Here is a 19,562-nt window from a genome sequence, read left to right as displayed (position 1 = left end):
ACACATCTGCCTTCATCTTTACTGTTGTGAGGGACACTTTTAGATTGTATTTATAGTTTACACTATATATTGTATTACTTTTTTGTATAGAAATATTACAAATGTGTGATCTATTGTTTGTTCTATTGTCTATTGAGTGATTAGGTTATTTGGTGCATTTTCACAATTCAGTTTTTCCTCCCCAACATATTATCTAGTTTAAAGGGTTCTTTTCAGTAAAAAAAAACCCTTTTTCAACTTCTTCCCAAACTGTCACATATAGCGTGGAAGTTGACTCTTGCCCTTGGAAAGAGGAGTTTGACAAAAATAATCTGAGCGTCACTGACCAGCTTTCTCCAGAGCTGAAAACAGCATCTCATTAAATGCAGTTAAAAAGCTAGTAAGTGAACTTTGAACTTCGATTATTTTGTCAAACCTCTCTTGCCTTATGCCTTCATTTAATCCAATTGAATGGTAAAGTACTGCTTCTACAGTTTTACATTATAGAACAAAACCTGCTGCCATGAATTAGAACAAATACCATAAAATAAAACACTTCCATATGAAATGCATATTGTTGAAATTGTTTTCCTTTGAAATGCATGTCCGACGTTATTCCCTGTGATGTGTTGTGGGTTTTTTCTATGCTCCTGTGACAAAGTGCTGATTCATAAAAAGATGGTAGGGAACTGAACACAGCTTTTAGTGGTATCATTCCACTGAAACATCTTTGTGAGCATTAATAACAGACAAACCCCACAACAGTGTTTTTGTCACTGACAATTGCATGAACGGGCGTAACCCACAGCGTGCAACTTTTCCCACCTATGTCTTTTGTTTGTTATTTCCAGAGGAAGTGCGACTGTATCACATTGTGGTTAGAACTTGTTGCACGTCCATGCTCATTTCTGTGAACTCACTTTGCTCTTCAGCTCAGCACAGAAGTGTGTAAGATTCATCCCCTTTGGATCAAAACCCTCCGTGAGATTTTTCAGTGGTGGACCGACTGACCGACCAAGATTTTTCGTCCAACGCCCCTTTGGCAAGTCCAAAGAAAATCCTGCAACATCCAGTTTTCTCACATTTACACAAAATCTATGAGAACTTAAACACAACTCCAACCTTATTTTCCTAAAAGGGAAACCAGTGATTCCTTAATCAGACTGTCGGAGTGTGAAGCATCAAGGTGTACTGCAGATACATTAATATATCGTATTCATCCCAGTGGATGGCACTCTAAATGCAGCTCTCGAGACCTTCTTACTGTCAAGATCGAAAATCAGGAGGAAACACAAGATACTGTAAATGAACAACTGATGTTTACGGATCAAATATTTCAGTTGAAGCCCGTTAACAACAAAAACAATGCCCAGTGAGGAATGTTCTCACGTGTGTCATCAGACACCTCGAGGTGAATTGTCCAAACAGTCGAAGAGTTGACAGGAGGACACTTGATGGCTCTGACCCCTCTGCTCCAGGACTGTATTTGCACTCATTGTTTACCGTTGTTTTTCACACTTTTATCACACAGGAAGTGGTCTGACGTGAAACTACGCCGGCTGCTCTGTGGTTGATCCTGAAGCTTCTGCACCACTTTCTGCTGACGTGTGCGTTCAGCTTAATCGACCTTTTAGTTTTTTTAGAGATTGCCTAACACTGTTGCAGAATTTCCCCTGGCACGGCACACAAACTGTGAGGTATCTTTCATACCAATACGATACTTTACACACAATTAATTTTACTTACTGAAGTCATACAAATACGTCTTTCTCCACTGCACAAAAAGCAGTATTTATTTATTGGACCTGCGGTTCATGTTAATAAGTCCATTACCTTGTTGCCGGTCAAGGAACCCGACTAAACAACCTACTTCAAAACCTTGGGAGTGAACAGAATATTTTTTGTACAGTTGAGTAGTAATCCTTTATTCAAATTTAGCTGCAGATTTCACTGACATTACATGGGATATGAAACAATGTCCATATGTAATAAGCACCTAAAATTAGGCTAAGCATATGAGACAAAGGTCTTTCTCGGTAAACAAACTATCTTTAAAATTCATTATATACACATGCTTTACTGAATCTTTTCTAAATCAAGACCCGTCTCTTTTCATAAAGGTGCAGAATTTAGGAAAAGTTCTGAGAAACTTTCCAAATGCTGTCTGTTCTTTCGTCGGAAACGGTATTTACAGTTCCCCGCTCTGAAGAGGAAAGCCGCCCTCTCATCACCACCAGGTGAACGTGAGCTTGTGGAAGTAGTCGTAGCTCTTGGAGAGGAAGCTCTTCTCCCCCACGTGAGGCTGGACGCTCACCCTGTAGCCCTGACTCTCGATGTCCATCTTCACGCAGTCCAGCAGGTCCTTGGCGGACAGGGCGGCCTTCCAGGGGCCGAACGTCACCACGGATTCCTTGTCCGCCTCCAGGCTGCTGATGGCGTTGTCATAGAAACCCAGGTCCTCCTCCGTCTGCAGCACGCAGATCATGATGGTGGAATGGCGGGCGGCGATGGCCTCGGCTCTGGCGATACGAATCAGCACCTGGGGAGAAGACTGAGATTACTGAATAGAAAACATAAACCTTGTCAGCTGTTTCCAAGGACTCCAACCAGAGACTGTAATATATTCTGATGATGGCCGACGACACATGGGAATCCTTTTTAATTTGGTTCTGTAGTGAAGTCTAAGGAAACAATCTCAGATATATGTGCAAATATCCCATCGAACACTTTCCCAGAAAGAAAAAAACCCAATCCATCCAAGTCAGAAATGTGTCAGCAGTAAACAGAAGAGGAGTTGCTTATGGAGATGAGCTCAAATTGCTGTCTCTTTTACAGGGACCATCTTTTCTCATCCACTCATCCGGAGTGCTACTTGTATTAACGTGTGTGTATGGTGTGTGTGTAGTTGTGGGGCAGAAACTCCATCAGCTGACCTCGATGTTTTCTTTGTAGTGCGGGACTCTGGAGAGGAACTGCTGCCGCCCCACCAGCTCTCCGAACAGCTGGGGAGTTTCCTCCAAGCGTTTGATCAGCGGTTGTATGTTGTAGTACACCGCCTCCCTGTGAACCTGCACATACACATCAGAAATAAATACAACACAGTATGATATATACAGTATATCATGTCTGTTTTAGAAGTAACAGTCTCTTTGTTTCTCTTAACCCTTTAAAAACACTGTGCGAAAATCCCCATGTGCCTATTAGACAAAAAACTAAAACATATTATCTCCGGAACTACATCGTTGTTTAACTTCATTTAAATTTAAACTGCTACGCAACCCTTGTGAGAATATACATCTGGTGTGAAACATAATTAAAGTAACCGTTAAGTTTAAGTACTTACGTAAACTCAATTTTTTAACCGAACGACACCGTTTTTTGACTGAAACTCCTTTGAACACCCAAATACTGTGTTCTATTATGATTGATTATGATGCTTCTTTAGGTCCTAATCTTTCCAAAAAGGTGTCTTATTAGTATGTGGGCTGTTGTTAGGGCACCATAATACAGTTTGAAAAACTTGGTGACCGCTCAAGGAGGCATTTTTGGGAAATCTTGCTCATATCGTGCTGGATGTTGTTCATGGTAAAGATCACAATATCTTTTTTAAGTAATTTTTTTGCAGATATGCATTTTTTTCAAAATTGGCTCCAGGGTGTTTAAAGGGAAAAACCCCGGCACTCAGACCTCCTGGATGTTCCCCGCGGGGAGCCGCTCCGACCTCAGGAACTCGAGGACGGCCCCGAAGTGGGAACCGTCGCGGTCGATGAAGACGTGCCCCTGCATGTCGGCGCGCGCCTTGGTGGTCCGTCTGCCTAGCAGCTCGGCCAGCTTGGAGTCGGGGTGCATCCTGAGCGTGCGCAGAGAGGTGCTGAACAGCTGGCCCCCGACATTCAACTGCACGACGGGAGAGCACTGAGAGAGAGAGAGAGGAGTGGTTACTTTGTCTAGACTTCATGAGAAATGGAGGGGGCTCGTACACTGTCATGGTTGATTATGTCCTGCTGGAGGATCTTACTGTATACCTCACAACTAGTATAAAGTTAAAAGGTCAATTGGAGATGGACAGAACTCTGCAGTCTCTCAGGAAGGAGTCCACAACTGTACGTTTTTTATTATTTATTATTTGAGCGATGCTGCAGTAAACACACATCTGCAACTAATCATAATTTGTATTATTGGTTATTCTGATGATTATTCCATGTCAAATAAAAATGATAATTTCCCAAATTCAAAATGATTATTACAGAAACAGTTTAAACTCGCTTACATGTCTCTGAGAGGAACAGTTCTGGGTTCAACATAGAACACGATACTGAAGAGAATCTCAAGACTCTTTGACATTTCAAACTGGTGATTAAATGCCCATGGAAAACGCCTTTATATCGGCACTCACAAGCTAAATAACACACGTATACACACACTCTCTCGCTACAGTAAGGGCGTCAGCAGCTGATAAGAGCACATGCCTCTGCTGTCCGTCTGTTTCTGAAACACACCCACAACCACTCTACATTTACCATGTCCAACTCCAAAAGAACACCTGACAGAGCAGGTATATCTTTTCATATGATGTGGAACACGTTTGTATTTATAAGTGGGAAATCCATAAATGAATCGTAGACTGAATGACAGAATGTAAACTATGAAGAAATCTGGAATAGCTCCATCACTATGTATCACTGAAGTTTGTAGTTGAGAGAACACAATAATACAACAAAACCCTGTCCTATTGTGATTCTAGTAAATATATGAGTCTTAAATCTATTTGATGAAATTAAATATACAAGAGCGCAACAAAATAAACTTAATAAAAAAAAACGTCAAGTTATTTGAACAAAAGAAGCTTAAAATAAACTCATCTGATCTTTTGAAACCAGTTGGTGAAACGTAACGAAGTACTTTTACTCAGTACAGTATACTTGAGTGGAACTTTAAGATTCATTTCCATTATACTTCTATTCTACTACCCTTCAGACGAATATGTACATGTTTTACTCCACCACATTTGTTTGATTTGACGGGGAAATAGTTGAAGTGGACTAAACGTCCCTCTGTGGCACAATGTAGATGTTAATGATCTTGCAGCGCGAGACACTCTTTGGCTTCCGGCTCGGCTGAATAAATCCGGAGTTTCCTCCTAAATTCCGGTGGAACAGGACGGCCGGTAAAACCGCCGGAAACGACCGCTTTCACACGTGAATATTGCCCAAAAGTAAAGTGTCAGCAGCGCATATTGGGCTGTTATGCGTCCTAAACGCAGTCTGTCGAACCCGTGCGCGCTTCCACCTGTTCGGTCCGAGGACAGGTGTGTAGCTCTCACTGCGTCACTAAAAAGCCACGTCGCCATATTAAAAGTTAATGTTTTCTTACTGGATCCGCGGGCAAAGACTGTTTTTCAGATGATTTGTAATCCGGCAGACTCATCTTGACCCGTGCACGAGGTAGCTGGGAGCTGATTCTCTTTTCAAACTGCTCGACAGGTAAGAGGCAGGGGGCGGGGCCTAACCCGGACCTGACGCTTTAGCGCTGAGAAGATGAGTCACTCAGCAGAAATCTCATTGACCGTTTTCATGGCTTACTTTGAATCGCGTTTGTTGTTTCATTACACCCAACGTTTAGTTTGTATTTTGGTTTTAATCCTCGTTTTGATCATTGTGTTCCATAATTGCAGACACTATAGATCTACGCAAAAAAAAAAAGGATGTCAAAAAGTGTACCAATGTAAGGCACAAAGGGCATGTGCATGGATGCTTCAAGAAAAATAAGTTTGACCAGAATACAAAGGTACTTCAGTGTGGCATGTGAAGGACTAACAAAAGACATGTTCTGCACACAAAGGAGGGTCAATTTTTACCCCAAAACCCGTGGCGAGCGCTGTCCTGCCGAGGAAGAGATTATATTGCTGTGCAAAAATCTACTTTTTATGCATTGAATTTAACATATGATTGTCTAGCCAACCAACTTTGTAATTCTCCAACTTTTTAAGACCATGTGAACGCTGTAATAAAGTGACCACAACATGGGAAGTGTATTTTCTAGAATTTATTGTTTTTGTACACAAATGTCAGAGGGTCTTGCTTCCATCTGGTGGCACGCTTGAAACCCTGTAAGAGACAAAAAAAAACAATCAGAATTAAAAACCAGCATTAAGTTATTTATATGATCCCTTTGACCAACATTCGTTATTTCTTTATAAAAAAAAAAACAATGTAATGACTGAAACCAAAAGGAAAAAATATGCAAAAAGTAGTTTGTAGAACTGATTATTATTTGTATTTAAGTTGCCGTTTAAGCAGATCAATCTTGCTTTGGTCTTCATGTCCATGTTACTGACCAACCCCTTAAGAGTCAGATCGTGTGCTGCCTCAACCCTTCTCAGACAAATGCCTCAAATGTCTTCAACTAAAAAGACTCCATGTTCTGAGGAACTGGAACAGAACCACAAAACGTGAATCTGCACCAGAAACCCACAGAACCAGAGCCCTGTTCCGACTCGTCATCGTATCATCACTGAAGGGGTAAAACCAGACTATAAGTTGTCCGTTTTGTTCTGATATACAATCACAGCTGGAGAAGACGCCGTCTTTGACAGAACAAGTGTTATTTGGTGGAAAGCAATTCACACAAAATACCAGTTTCAGTTATTTGTTTACAATGGTTGTTAATTGGAAAGTTTAATAATGGTCGTCCTACCAATTAAATTAATGCAACTGGCAGCATTTGTGTGTTTTGTTTAACTTGATCTAGTTCAGTGGTTCTCAAACTTTTTCTGTCGGGCCCCACTTTGGAGGAAGAAAAACTTTTTCCGACTCCTCCCTGCGTGCTTTTTCAAATACAATAAAGAAAATTACAATCCTTTTCAAGTAAACCAGATTGCTCCATCAGACAAAAACTAATAACATGTGCAATCACTTTGTTAGAACAATGCAAATAAAGTTTCATCTCTGCAACCAAACAAATACTTATTGTGGCTCCAAATAACCCGTTTTGCACTGAATATATTTTTAAGATAACAACAATACCTTTCAACCTGTGCAAAACTAAATGAGTGCAGATGTGTGAGCATCACGTTGTATCAGTATTAGTGGCTGCAGTGAGCTGCTTTCCTCTACAAATATTTTTTAAATGGTAGATTTGATACGGCCCCTTAATTTATGCTCAATGTTGAGCTTAGATCTATATTCTGTTTTGAGAAACGCAGCAGCAGAAAAGACCTCACGGAGGCTTTGTATGTAAAGTTATCATGTTCAAGGAGAGAGTTCGTCCTCAAACGACAAGGTAGCGGTTCATCCCCATAGTTTCATGTTGCAGTGTCCTTGAGCAAGACACTGAAGCCGCAGAGCTTCACAGCAGCACACTGCTCCTTAATTACTAAGGATGGTAAAATGCAGAGAATAATTTCCCCACTGTGATATTAATAAAGGATTACATAAAAAAAAGAAATTTTAAATGTTATATATTTTTAAAAAAACAGCATCACCTCCCCGCGCCCCACCTGTAATACCTTCACGCCCCACAGTTTGAGAACCACTGATTCTACAAGTCACTGAGAAATACTACAATTATAGGAGGATGTGTTTATTTGTAGAGTTTAGCATACATATAGAATAAAAGTTACTTTTCTAATATAAAACCGCCATTATCTTAGACAAACTGTACTTTGCGCTCATGCCATAATTTTCTTCCCTGCCGTTATTGTGCACAGCTGACTGTAGATCCTGAAATTAGCAGCCCAGTGTCCGGTATAGATCATTTATTTGAAAAAAATCGCCAATTGTGAACCCAGGAATCAAATGGAGATACTGAAAGATCCACATCACGAATATTATGACACCAAGTCAAAGAAATGATTCTGTGGTGGCCCTTGCATAAAACAATTACACAGCAATACTAAACACTGCTTCAATAACACATAATTAATGCTACTGCCTCTTCACATCATGATCCCAGCCTGCTGCTGATGGGGCCATCTCTTACCCTCTTATGCAGTGGGTACAGGAGTTCCCTGGGGCATGACGGGCGCCTCGGGTTTGGCCCCCTTCTGCTCAGACGTGGGCGTGGTGGGCAGCTGCTCATCCTTGGGCTCCACAATGCTGACGTGATCGGGCAGGGGCTTCTTGGGGCCAATCTTACCACTGGGGTCCCAGGGCAGCATGATTTTGACCTTGATTCCCAGCACACCTGAGGACCACATCAATAAACATGTTTTAGCACAAACCAGGGTTATGAGGTTGCTGTAGATACTGACGGCACTAGTTTGGGTATAAATTAGCCTCATCTATACTTAATTATAGTGAGGTTCCCAGCCGGTAACTCTGCTGCCTCAACCCTTCTCAGACAAATGCCTCAAATGTCTTCAACTAAAAAAGGACTCCACGCTCTGAGGAACTGGAACAGAACCACAAAACGTGAATCTGCACCAGAAACCCACAGAACCAGAGCCCTGTTCCGACTCGTCATCGTATCATCACTGAAGGGGCAAAAACGCACTCTGAAGTAGCGGCAAAGAACAAAAATGCACTCTCCTCCAAAGTATAATTTGGTTTGGTTTCAGAAGCAAGGAATCAGTGGCACAGGCGTCAAAAGATTTCCAAACATCTCCAAATGTCAAACATCAAAATAAATGGCAGTTTCCTTCAGGCTGCTGTACTCACCCTGCCTGAGCAGGACGTGGCGGACGGCTGTGTCGACGTAGTAGTTGACGGGGTCTCCGCTGTGGATCATCAGGCCGTCCACAAACTTCATGGACTTGGCCCTCTGACCCCTCAGTTTGCCGGACACCACGACCTCGCAGCCCTTAGCCCCGCTCTCCATGATGAACCTCAGAACACCATAGCATGCCCTGAAAAGAGGAGTTCAGTGAGGTTGCTGTAGATATTGACGGCACTAGTTTGGGTATAAATTATCACCATCTATACGTAATTGTAGTTAGGTTCCCTCAAACTAATTTCCAACTATGTTACATTCAGCAGTTAACTGTGCTGCTGCAACCCTTCTCAGACAAATGCCTCAAATGTCTTCAACTAAAAAAGGACTCCATGCTCTGAGGAACTAGAGCAGAACCACAAAACGTGAATCTGCACCAGAAACCCCCAGAACCAGAGCCCTGTTCCGACTCGTCATCGTATCATCACTGAAGGGGCAAAAACGCACTCTAAACCAACGCTACCCTTCCAGCACCCTGACAGTCAGTAAGTGGAACGTATCGGTTCTGTTAGAAGTTTATCAATACACTCTGACTCCGTCTAACAGAGACCCACCCGTTTTTCTAAGGGTCAAGTATATTTCTGTTGCATTAAGTGAAGTATAATAACAATAATCTGCATAGACAACCATTTAAAAATCCCAAATAGCCCGCTGTATATGCATTTTGAACTTTACCGTATCTACATTGATTGATCAAGACTGCCCGTCTGTCTGTGAACTTGCTTTCCCTACTGGCAGAATCCCCTCACTCGCTACAGTGGGCAGAGAAATAAAAATCAATGAGTCCTACAAACACGGTTGCCTTCTTCCCACGGTGCCCAAATGAACACTACTTTGTTGTGAACTTATTAGATCATCTATGCAGAAATATGTCACTTGCAGGTTCTGATGTGCAGGTCTATGTTCTTTCCTCTCATCGTTTGTGTTGCCAGTTGTATTTATATTATAACATTTAGTTTTTCTGCTTATGGATTTCTCAAATTGTAAACGAACCGTAATCTCCTTTCAGGGTTGCAAATTAGCATACGCCAAAACAAAGAGCATTGAATGGCTGGTAGATTGTTATCCGAGTTGTTTACATCACTATTCAGGGTTTTGTTCTAAATGCATCACTTTCACAACATAAAACTTGAGTAATTATGGACTCGTTAGTAAACCGGCTTTCATCATCAAATCTCACGGTTACCGTTCAGTGCTTGACTGAAAGGCAAAGTAACATTTCTGATATGTTGTAAAGGAGTGCAGCATTATTGAAGCTAGACCCCTGCAACGAAGAGATGCCGACAATCTTGCTAATGTTTTTCATAAGCAACTCAGTTTAAGTGCTGATTTTTTTTATAGCAAAAAAAAAGCTACACATCATCTTTACAACAAACAGCTTGATGGATAAAGGAAGAGTAGATGGTACATGTTGAGTAAGTCATGCAAGTGGCAGTGAATCCTTCCAGTTTTTGAACTGCACCGCTTACCTACGCACAGCCAGGCCTCCCAGCAGCTTGTAGCGCAGAGACTCTGCCTGAGCGATGGCACAGAGACCACGGGTGGCAACCTTCTCGGCATACAGCTAACAGAGAGGGGCACAGAAAGGGTCAAAGACCGACCACCCTGAATGCTGGCAATGTAGCGCGGAAGGTATGCTTTTAAAGTGGGTAGTGGGTTTTTATGAAGATGAATTTAAGGCAGAGACATGAATTTGCTTTTTTTCCCTAGACTTAACATGCACATAAGATAACTACTGCTGCTGTGGGGATGTTAATCCTAAAATGATCGTTTGGTAGAAATACATTTCACTCCTGAAGCGTTGACCCTTCTCAGACAAATGCCTCAGTATCTTCATGTGAAGAGGACTCCCCGATCTGAGGAACTGGAGCAGAACCACAGAACGTGGCCCTGAACCAGTAACCCGCAGAACTGGAGTCCCATTTCCGTCTCGTCATCGTATCATCACTGAAGGGAGGCCATCTAAGATTTTTAAGCCTTTGTACCGGCATCATTTCTCTCAAAATACTGTACTACAGTAACTAACTATTACACGTAGACTAGAGTTGTGTTGTACCGTTATTGGCTTTGATCTTAAGTGTTAGCTGGATGAGCAAAACTTTTTTAGGATATAACGGTTCTGTGCAATGACCTTGGAAGCAATCAATTTCCAATATATGCTTGAAACGCCAATAAACTACTCTAAAATAGTGGCATTATTCATAGATTTTAGCGTTTGTTTTTGTATTATTGGTTGTGGATTCCTTACCTCGACGCTGCCCTCGGGGAAACCAAACCTCTTCTGGACCACAGCGGTCAGCTCTCTGATCCGTCGGCCCTTCTCTCCCAGAACATTCTGGGTCCTAAAGAAAGTTAAACACACCGAAGATGACAAAGAAACTCTGGGGCAAACAAAAGTCAGATGTCACAGCATCAAAAGAAACATGTTATTCCATTTTGGGTTTGTTTTTGTCAGTCACAACCACGTCATGGGTTTGGTAATACAAATCAATACTAACATAAGTACAGTTAGTTTTCCTGTTTGGTTCAAATGGGACAGCAAGGTGTGTAAAGAATCCAAGAACTGCAACATCTACATTGTGCATGTGCTGCCTCAACCCTTCTCAGACAAATGCCTCAAATGTCTTCAACTAAAAAGGACTCCATGCTCTGAGGAACTGGAGCAGAACCACAAAACGTGGATCTGAACCAGAACCGCCCCAGAACCAGAGCCCTGTTCCGACTCGTCATCGTATCATCATTGAAGGGGTACTGAACCAGCACACGGCTCCGTACCACAGGCACCACCACCACTTCCTAATGTGAACTCTGCTTGACATTGAAGTACACGTCTGTGTTTATTGCAAAAGCAAAAAGTTCGCCATGTATGATCAAAATAAAAAGGCTGGACACTCACCTTGTGGCCAGGATGATGATCTCAGTCCTGGTTGGGGTCACACGCACCTCCACACCGGAGTAGCCATCCTCAGCAAGCTCGCGAGTCAGGAACTCGTTCAGCTCAGCCTTGAAGATACCGTCTGCGACGAACTGAGGAGAGCGGACATAAAACTGACTTATCACCCAGAGGGAGACACATGGGACTCATGCAAAGGAAATACACAATATGCAACAGTGCTTCATCCCTTTTAATAAACAGACCTTGGACACCGTTGTCACTTCTAGGGAGTTAGTTTTTAGTTATATCTAGTGAGCGCTGTAAAGACTAACTCTAGGGATGCGCCACTGACCATCAATTCCATATTTAATATATTGAATTACTAGAAATATAATGTACGAGCGCAGTGAGTATCACAGATAGAAGACCATACATTGGGTGAGTTATATCAGCAGTCTAGTTTTGCAAGTATACATGTTTATTTCAAATAACTATAAGAACCACATGACATGCGTTTTGAAGTGCAACTCTAGTACTTTAAACCCAAATACGATGCTGCCGTCAGTAGTTTACAGCCATTCAATAACTAGTGTTCACCGTCATTTGCAGCCATTTAACGTTTCTACTACATGTGCTCACCTGCACGCATTGTTATCCAAACCTGATGCCGGTTTATCGAGGGTAAAGTACGCCAACTAGATTTCGATCTCCGTTCATTTGGATGCTAGGAAGCTATCTCTAGCTAGCCACGCCACATTTTGAACACATTTCGTTTAAGTGGACACGTGCAGAGATATTCCAGAGTGGTTTGAAGTATGATAGACATGTTTTCAACACAACCCGACGGGGTCTTGAATGAGCACGCGGCTCGTGTCCGTGGGTAGCGGGTCGTAACTCGGACCCGGCCGCGGCGCAGAGAGCCATGCTAGCGAGCCAAATGAGGACGCGGCGGCGCCGGCACCATCTGCATTAATCCTACCCGGACCAGAAGTTCACAAGATCGACTGACACAGGGACGAACTCCAAACGGTTGTATCCTGACATATGCGAACCCATTTTTATGTAAAACGGCCATCTGTGCGAGTAAAACGGAGATAAAACAGTGCTAACCTTCCTCTTCTTGGAGATTTGTACCGCCATCTTCCGAAAGGCCGTAGACAGGAAAGGACCGTCAGCGGATACGGAAATGCATTTATACCAAAATGACTAACTTCCGGTGACGCCATGCTCAGGCTGCCGCTGGGACTTGTAGTTTTATTTAATAATATACGCCGTTGATTTATTTGACAGGCCAGAAAACTACATTTTTACAACTGTAGTAAGTCAAAGAAAGAGAAACACATTGTTTTTATTATATATATATATATATATATATATATATATATATTATAATTGTCTGCTATCTTTATAAGATAAGATTAAAGGGCCGACACATTGTAATGAAAGAGGAATTAATGTGACATATAGCTGTGTGGGCCAACATCTACTCTGTCTACAAGAAGGCGATGAGTCGGCTCTTTTTTCTTGAGCAAGCTTAGATCCTTCAACGTTTGCAGCAAGATACTGGAGATTTTCTACCAGTCGGTTGTGGCCAGTGCTCTGTACTTTAGTCTGCTGGGGAGCAGCATTGGAGCCGGTGACACCAACAGACTCAGTAAACTGGTTAAGAAGGCCGGCTCCATCATCGACTGCAAACAGGATTATCCGGAGCAGGTGGTGGAGAGGAGGACGCTGGAGAAATTATTGTCCATATTGGACAACCCGGACCACCCTCTCCACCACCTACTGCAGGAACACTGGAGCACTTTCTCCAAAAGACTCTCCCAGCTCTGCTGTCACAAGGACCGTTATAGCAAAATATTCCTGCCCACGGCTATTAGACTTTACAATAAGTCACCTCTGGCCAGATCCTCTGTAGATTAATCAACATCAACAATATCCCTTGCACCACTTTTGTTTGTTACTCACTGTACATGTTTATGTTTATATACACTTCATACACACTAGTACTTACACTACACATACTTTGCATTTTTGCACTTTCTCTATTGTTTAAATTGAATTTCCTAAATTAATACTCTTCAGTGTACATATCTTTCATCCCTGTTGTTTTTATTTTTGTATATATCTTTCATCCCTGATATTTTCATTTTTATGTCTGTAAGCTGCTACTTCGACAACAAATTTCCCCTTGGGGATGAATAAAGTATATATCCATCCATCCATCCATTCAAATTAACAGAAACATTTATGAAACGATTACGTGTCACAGTAAGAAACTCCAACTTTGCATCCTTTAAGCATAATATTTAGAGGTGTCATGTTAGTATTCAAGTTATAAGCCTATCTGTAAGAACATAAATCAATGATTTGTGGGCAACATGGAGACACAAAAAACATCGGCTTCTACTATCTATTATCTGGCCCTGAATGAACACCTTATGTGTTGAGTGGTGTGAACAAAAATACTGCAACTGTTGTCTGGTTGTCAAATTTCCTCTCAACTTTCTGCCTAAAAACATATTCCTCTGTGCAGTCAAGGATCCTGTTCATGATCAAACATTTGCTCTCTACTATCTGTGTTGTATCTGCAAAATGAAAAGTAATTTCTCAAAGAAAGACAAAGTGAAATTGTATTGCTTCCATTACATTTATTGATCATTTACAGTAAATCTATGATGTTACACAACATAACTCAATGTATAAAAAAGTAGAATTTTTTTTTTCAAAGTCCTTTTGCTTTTTTTTGGTGCTATTGTAAAGTTTTTGAACAATGCTTCCATGAATTCAAAATATGATGTAACTCGTTGTGAACACACAAAAGTGTGAAATTGTCTGTAAACATTTGGAGACGATAAATCATTTATTGTGCATTGACAGAACTGTTATCTTTAAGCCACACCCTAAATCGGTCTTAAATTAATTAATTATTACAGTTTTTCTCAATTGCTAAAACACTAAAACCCATTGGCTGAACAAAGTTCTCAGTTGCCTGAACTTATTTAGCTAATTGTGCAGTCTGTTGTCAATACCTTAAACTATTTCACATGGTAAAACACAATTTGCAGATCTCACTTAGACTTTTCATCAAAACTCTAAACACATTCTCAGTCTCAAAACACATTCTGCACTCTAATGCACATGTCATCCATACTGGTAAACACAAGTGACAACAATCAAATACAAATAGAGAACACATGTTATTGATTAAACACAATCACTCAAAATTGATTTCACTTGTATCAAATAATGTGACACAACCAATATAAGCCAGTTTAGAGAGCAAACAGGTGGTTGAAGGTGGGAAGGAGAAAGCCTGAGCATGGCTAGAAGAAACAATGTGAGAGGACGAGGACGAGTGCGTACGCAAGGTGGGCGACAAGGAGGAAGAGGAAGAGGAAGAGGAGGAGGAGGACGAATAGGAACATTGATGACATCTTGACTCCTTTGATTTTTGTCCCTTTTACTGTAGTATTGTATACTGTAGTAGCTGTATAATTTACAATAAATAAATTGTATGGCCTTGAACATCGTGCTTTCTCTTTGTTGCAGTAACAGTACTGGCTGCTCAATACATTTTGACTGGTTACAGGTTCATATCAACAAAGAACAAGAATTACAGTATCACAGAGACAAAGGACACATTTGTGAGATGCAGGGTACTGTAAAAATAGGGGTACGAGGAGGAACAAAATAAATTGCAAAGGGCAAAGCACAGTAGTAATTTTGAGCTACTGTAATAGAACATGTTTTCGTTCATATGAAATTTGTTTTGAGATTAAAAATCTACTTCTCTCTGAGAACTATATGTTTTGAACAATGTGTTTTCTATTTATTGGTGTATTGGTTACTGACTGCTTGATAGTTTATATTATTTTGATCGCTTTGTTTATGATTTGAGAGCAGTGTTTGATTTTGAGCACAGGTAAATCTGTTTTGAGGCGAAGGTTTCATTTTGCAAGGGGATTCAGAGGTTTTGTAAATAGTGCTTCAAGATGAGGTTTACAGTTTTGAGAAAATGGGTGACCGTTTCAAGAAATGTGTCTTAGCAATCGAAAAAAACTGTAATAAATCACCCAAGAAAATTAAATATACAGTCCCATGACTGCTGTAATCCTGTAATTTCCCAAATGCGGGACTAATAAAGGATTATCTTATTTTATCTTATCTTATTTTATGACACAATGGTGAAATGCAGCTCCTTGAACTGAATTTAATGTAGAAATTGCCATGCCATGGATATTGGGACCTCTATTGTTTGTTTTTACCATGTAAAGTGGCTTGAGTACCTTGCAAAATGCTATAGAAAGCAAATAAAAAATGTTAAAAAAAATGTAAATCCATGATTATTATTATTTACCTTCACATTTACAGGGATAAATATGGTAAACAAGTTTAATCTAACCATCAACATGTTCCTAGTGAGAGAACTTGGTTGCATATCCCTTCTCTTCCTGTCTCATTGACATGTTGTGAACATCAGTTTCAGCAAATCATTTTAACCCCTGTATTGTTAGGCCTCTGGTGCTCAGAAACTCTACTGCTTTCGTCTACATGTATTGCCTAAATCAACACAAAATGTGTTTGAATTTGTGGATGAGGAGATGAGGTCGCTGTCCAGGAAGTTTACAGAATGGGTCTATGGACCCGTTCACTCCTCACTTTACCACACGAGATCCATTGACAACAACGAAGACCACTCTGTGTTAATTATTGTTTTGTTTTATAACCTTTTCTATATGAACAGATATTATATTGGATTCCTGAACAAAACGTTGTATAACAAGGTTTGCTTAAAAACACTGTTGGTGATTAAAATGGTTTAAGAGAATGCAAACTGCCTTTTTAACTTTCCATTTGTTCAGAATATAATATCACAACATCCAGGTAGCTGATGCTAAATGGTTGGGCTAAAACTGACTGATGTCCTTTTGCACACGGTCAAGCACACGCGACAGGTCACTTCTGTTTTGAACAGGCACCTCGTCAATTAGCATTTGTGGAAGACAACCTTGAGTAAGTTCTCTTTAACTAAATAACTCGACATTTCTTATAGAAACAGTAGAGCGTGCTTTTATTAAGACAACAATTATAAGGAAGACAAATAGTTTTCGGCTCTTTAGAGGTGGTTTGCTGCAGCACCTGTGTTTGGCTAGTGCTAGCTAACGTTAGCTGTTAACTAAGTTAGTGCTAGCTCCGAGCTAGCGTGTCTCAATAAAATGTCTTTATGCTACATTTTTTTACTCTACAGAGTAAAAACTGAGTCGTGTCAATACTTATATTCGTCAGGGTGTCATGCTGGCTTCAGTTTAACGTTGGTGTAGACTTTCAGCCGGCAGGTTAACGGTTCTTCACCTCATGTATTATGAGAAGTGACGCCAGGTTGACGAACAGTTAACGGTACTTAACAACACGTCCATGTTTGTTCCTATAGGATTACAACACGAGTTAATTCAGCGTATTAAACTAACAAACCACTGCACTGGTTACACGAGAAGCTATTTAACTTAAGATTGTTGAGCGAGAATGTCAGTATATCAGTCTAATTGTATTTGGTGCAGTTTCGTGTGCTGGTGTGAAGGACACCGCGAACGTTTTTCGACATTTTAACAGCATTGCATTTACGTCTAGGTTGTGGGACATTATATATATTTTTCCACGTTTATGCTGCTATTTCAGCGGTTTACAAGTTAATTCAGGACCTCCTGAATGTTTATATTCTGCTTTGGATGAGTTACGTCAGCGGGACGTGTTTGGGAACTCAAATAACTAGTGAACGACTGCACTGCTGGGTTTCCTTCTGTAACTGTGTGAGAGGCCGAAGACGGTGACATGAGCGGTTAGCTCTGCTCTCCACTAGAGACAGAGCTCCAGTTGTTGTCGTTCAGGGAGTTTTGAAGCGTAATTACATCACTTTATCAACCTCACAAGTTCGTGACACGATATTTAAGAAATAATATACTTTTATAAACACCACATGAATCAAAAGGTGTCTGCAAGTCAGGAATTGTATGTATCGTGTTCCTACTTCCTATTGGACGACAGCGTACCACGTGTCCGGAAATAAACAATAAGACGAATCTGCAAAAACAAGTTTAATGTAAATATCCCAAATTAAACGGCTCCAGTGCTACATTAGTATTGCACCTTGTTCCTGTGTCATATGGTGACCTAACAAGTTGTAGTTCAGTTCCCGACCCATCAGTGAGGATGACTGTGTGGAGAATGCCTTCCTCTTCTCCGGCTGTGTGACGTTATCGCTTCTCGGCCTTTTGGCTAAGATCAAGTGTAGTATCTGTTCTTATCAGTTTAATATCTGATACGTCCCCTACCCGGGGACCATATATTAAATTGATTTTTGGAATAGGGAGATGGAATAGGGGCTTGCTCCGTCCACTCCACGCATCGACCTGGTATTGCAGTACCTCCAGGAACGGTGCACCCCCTAAATGTGTTTAAAATAATATTTATTAAACTACCACGAGCTCCCTTAAGTTATAATACATCGTCTTACTGAGTGACATTGTAACTGTTATGTTATTCAAGTTGCTGTTAAAGACATTTAACGAGTGAGACAAGGGTTTTGTGAGTTCACAGTTCTCTCCACATTTGAGGAAAAATTTAAAACATTCATTTATTTACTCGCATTGATTCAATCTGTTGTTAGACTTCATAATGCTCATTTCCCAAAAGGGAAAATTCTGACAGCCCAGTTTTCTGTGCACTTACACAAACGCTAGCATATACATATATTATATAAATTAAGTAATCTAAGACGTGTCATCGTTATTATTTTGCTGTTTGCCATACACAGAAACATGTATCTGTATATTGAACCAGTTGTCAGTTCATCAAGTTGGCCTTGCAGTGTAATACAACAGATCTGCAATAAATCCTTCCTTCATGAAGGTAATCATGTTCAGTCTATTGTAGAACTGTATTCTTTATATTTGCTAAACAACCAGCGTTGTTCATACTCCAGACCAATAGATGTCAGTATGTCAGTAGCGCACCAGCAGTGAACAAAGAAACAGGAAGTGGTTGTAATGTGAGACACAGAGAATGGGTGATTTTATTCTTAAACTCTGAATTTAAAATGTGGATCAAACTGCTTTTGACAGCAGTTTGATTTAGCTTCGTCTCATCTGAACTCACTGCTGAACTGTTGCTCTTTAGTTGGAGATAAATAGATACGGCTGGTGAGTTTAGGTTGGCTTTTGACATAGAAATGCAGCATTGCATGATGGGAATTGTCACCATTATGCTTCAAGTAAAACGTAAAATAATGTTTGTCAACCTTCTTACACATAGCTTTCCTCCATATTAAATTCCTGTAGGTTATCAGACCTCTTATAGTCTGTATTTTGGGGTAATATCTATATATTCAGCACCCTCAGTCAACATGGTTTGTCTGTGAAAGACTCCCCGGCCTCGGATGTGTACAACTCATACTTACCTGGCAAGGGAGATACCATGATCAAGAAGGTGGTTCACCCAGGGTGAGGCTTGGCCATTGCACTTCGGCTGAGCTGACCTCTGCGAATTCCCCAAATGTGGGAATCTCGATTGCATAATTTCTGGTAGTGGGGGACTGCGTTCGCGCTCTCCCCTGATAAAGTGTGAAAAAATAATTAATCACATCCACTGAAGCAGCAAATGTTTGGCTTTATGAATTCATAACTTCAGCCTTTTTTAACAGACTCAGTGTTTTCATGCACAAACATGGAATAAAAAAAGTCAGAAATGAAGCTTAACTATCACAAATAGTCCAACGTGTAAACTTGCGCAAGTAAAGCGTGTTGTGAACGCAGCATTGAGGAGTGTGAATAGATGGCACTCCACTGCATACAAAATCTCCTTCAAAATAAAAGCCAATGCAAAGGTCTGCGATTCACTGAAAACGGGTCGTGAAGCCATCGCGGGCCACAAAATGACGCGGTGGGCCAGATTCGGCCCGCGGGCCTTGAGTTTGACATATGTGCTCTAAAGCATCTTTATG

General features: G+C 40.9%; 2 protein-coding genes across 2 annotated transcripts; both read right to left on the bottom strand.

Moving 5' to 3' along the window:
* Nucleotides 1-1,947: 1,947 nt before the first annotated feature.
* kctd14 (potassium channel tetramerization domain containing 14) lies at nt 1,948-5,449 on the bottom strand. The gene is made up of 4 exons (XM_079224792.1): nt 5,353-5,449; nt 3,667-3,894; nt 2,913-3,047; nt 1,948-2,518 (listed from the first exon to the last, which is right to left on the bottom strand). Exons 1-4 carry the CDS (start codon nt 5,404-5,406, stop codon nt 2,207-2,209), a joined length of 729 nt encoding a protein of 242 aa, XP_079080918.1. The 5' UTR covers nt 5,407-5,449; the 3' UTR covers nt 1,948-2,206.
* A 555-nt stretch (nt 5,450-6,004) lies between these two features.
* rps3 (ribosomal protein S3) lies at nt 6,005-12,741 on the bottom strand. The gene is made up of 7 exons (XM_079225377.1): nt 12,674-12,741; nt 11,585-11,715; nt 10,937-11,030; nt 10,158-10,252; nt 8,637-8,824; nt 7,960-8,163; nt 6,005-6,086 (listed from the first exon to the last, which is right to left on the bottom strand). The coding sequence occupies exons 1-6, from the start codon at nt 12,701-12,703 to the stop codon at nt 7,964-7,966; spliced, it is 738 nt and encodes a 245-aa protein (XP_079081503.1). The 5' UTR covers nt 12,704-12,741; the 3' UTR covers nt 6,005-6,086; nt 7,960-7,963.
* Nucleotides 12,742-19,562: the final 6,821 nt, after the last annotated feature.

The sequence above is a fragment of the Taurulus bubalis genome, assembly GCF_910589615.1.
Source record: "Taurulus bubalis genome assembly, chromosome: 10".
NCBI lineage: Eukaryota > Metazoa > Chordata > Actinopteri > Perciformes > Cottidae > Taurulus > Taurulus bubalis.
This window is presented reverse-complemented; position numbering and strand designations above follow the sequence as displayed.

Bases quoted from the DNA above. Each gene is read 5' to 3' on its own strand.
- kctd14 (XM_079224792.1), bottom strand. From the start codon at position 5,406: ATGAGTCTGCCGGATTACAAATCATCTGAAAAACAGTCTTTGCCCGCG. The intron at 3,048-3,666 runs GTCTGAGTGCCG...GTGTATGTGCAG, and splicing joins CCGCGGGGAACATCCAGGAG to GTTCACAGGGAGGCGGTGTA. The intron at 2,519-2,912 runs GTCAGCTGATGG...TCTTCTCCCCAG, and splicing joins ACTACAAAGAAAACATCGAG to GTGCTGATTCGTATCGCCAG.
- rps3 (XM_079225377.1), bottom strand. From the start codon at position 12,703: ATGGCGGTACAAATCTCCAAGAAGAGGAAG. The intron at 8,825-10,157 runs GTAAGCGGTGCA...TCCTCTTTTCAG, and splicing joins GGAGGCCTGGCTGTGCGTAG to GGCATGCTATGGTGTTCTGA. The intron at 8,164-8,636 runs GTGAGTACAGCA...TGTGGTCCTCAG, and splicing joins CCACGTCCTGCTCAGGCAGG to GTGTGCTGGGAATCAAGGTC.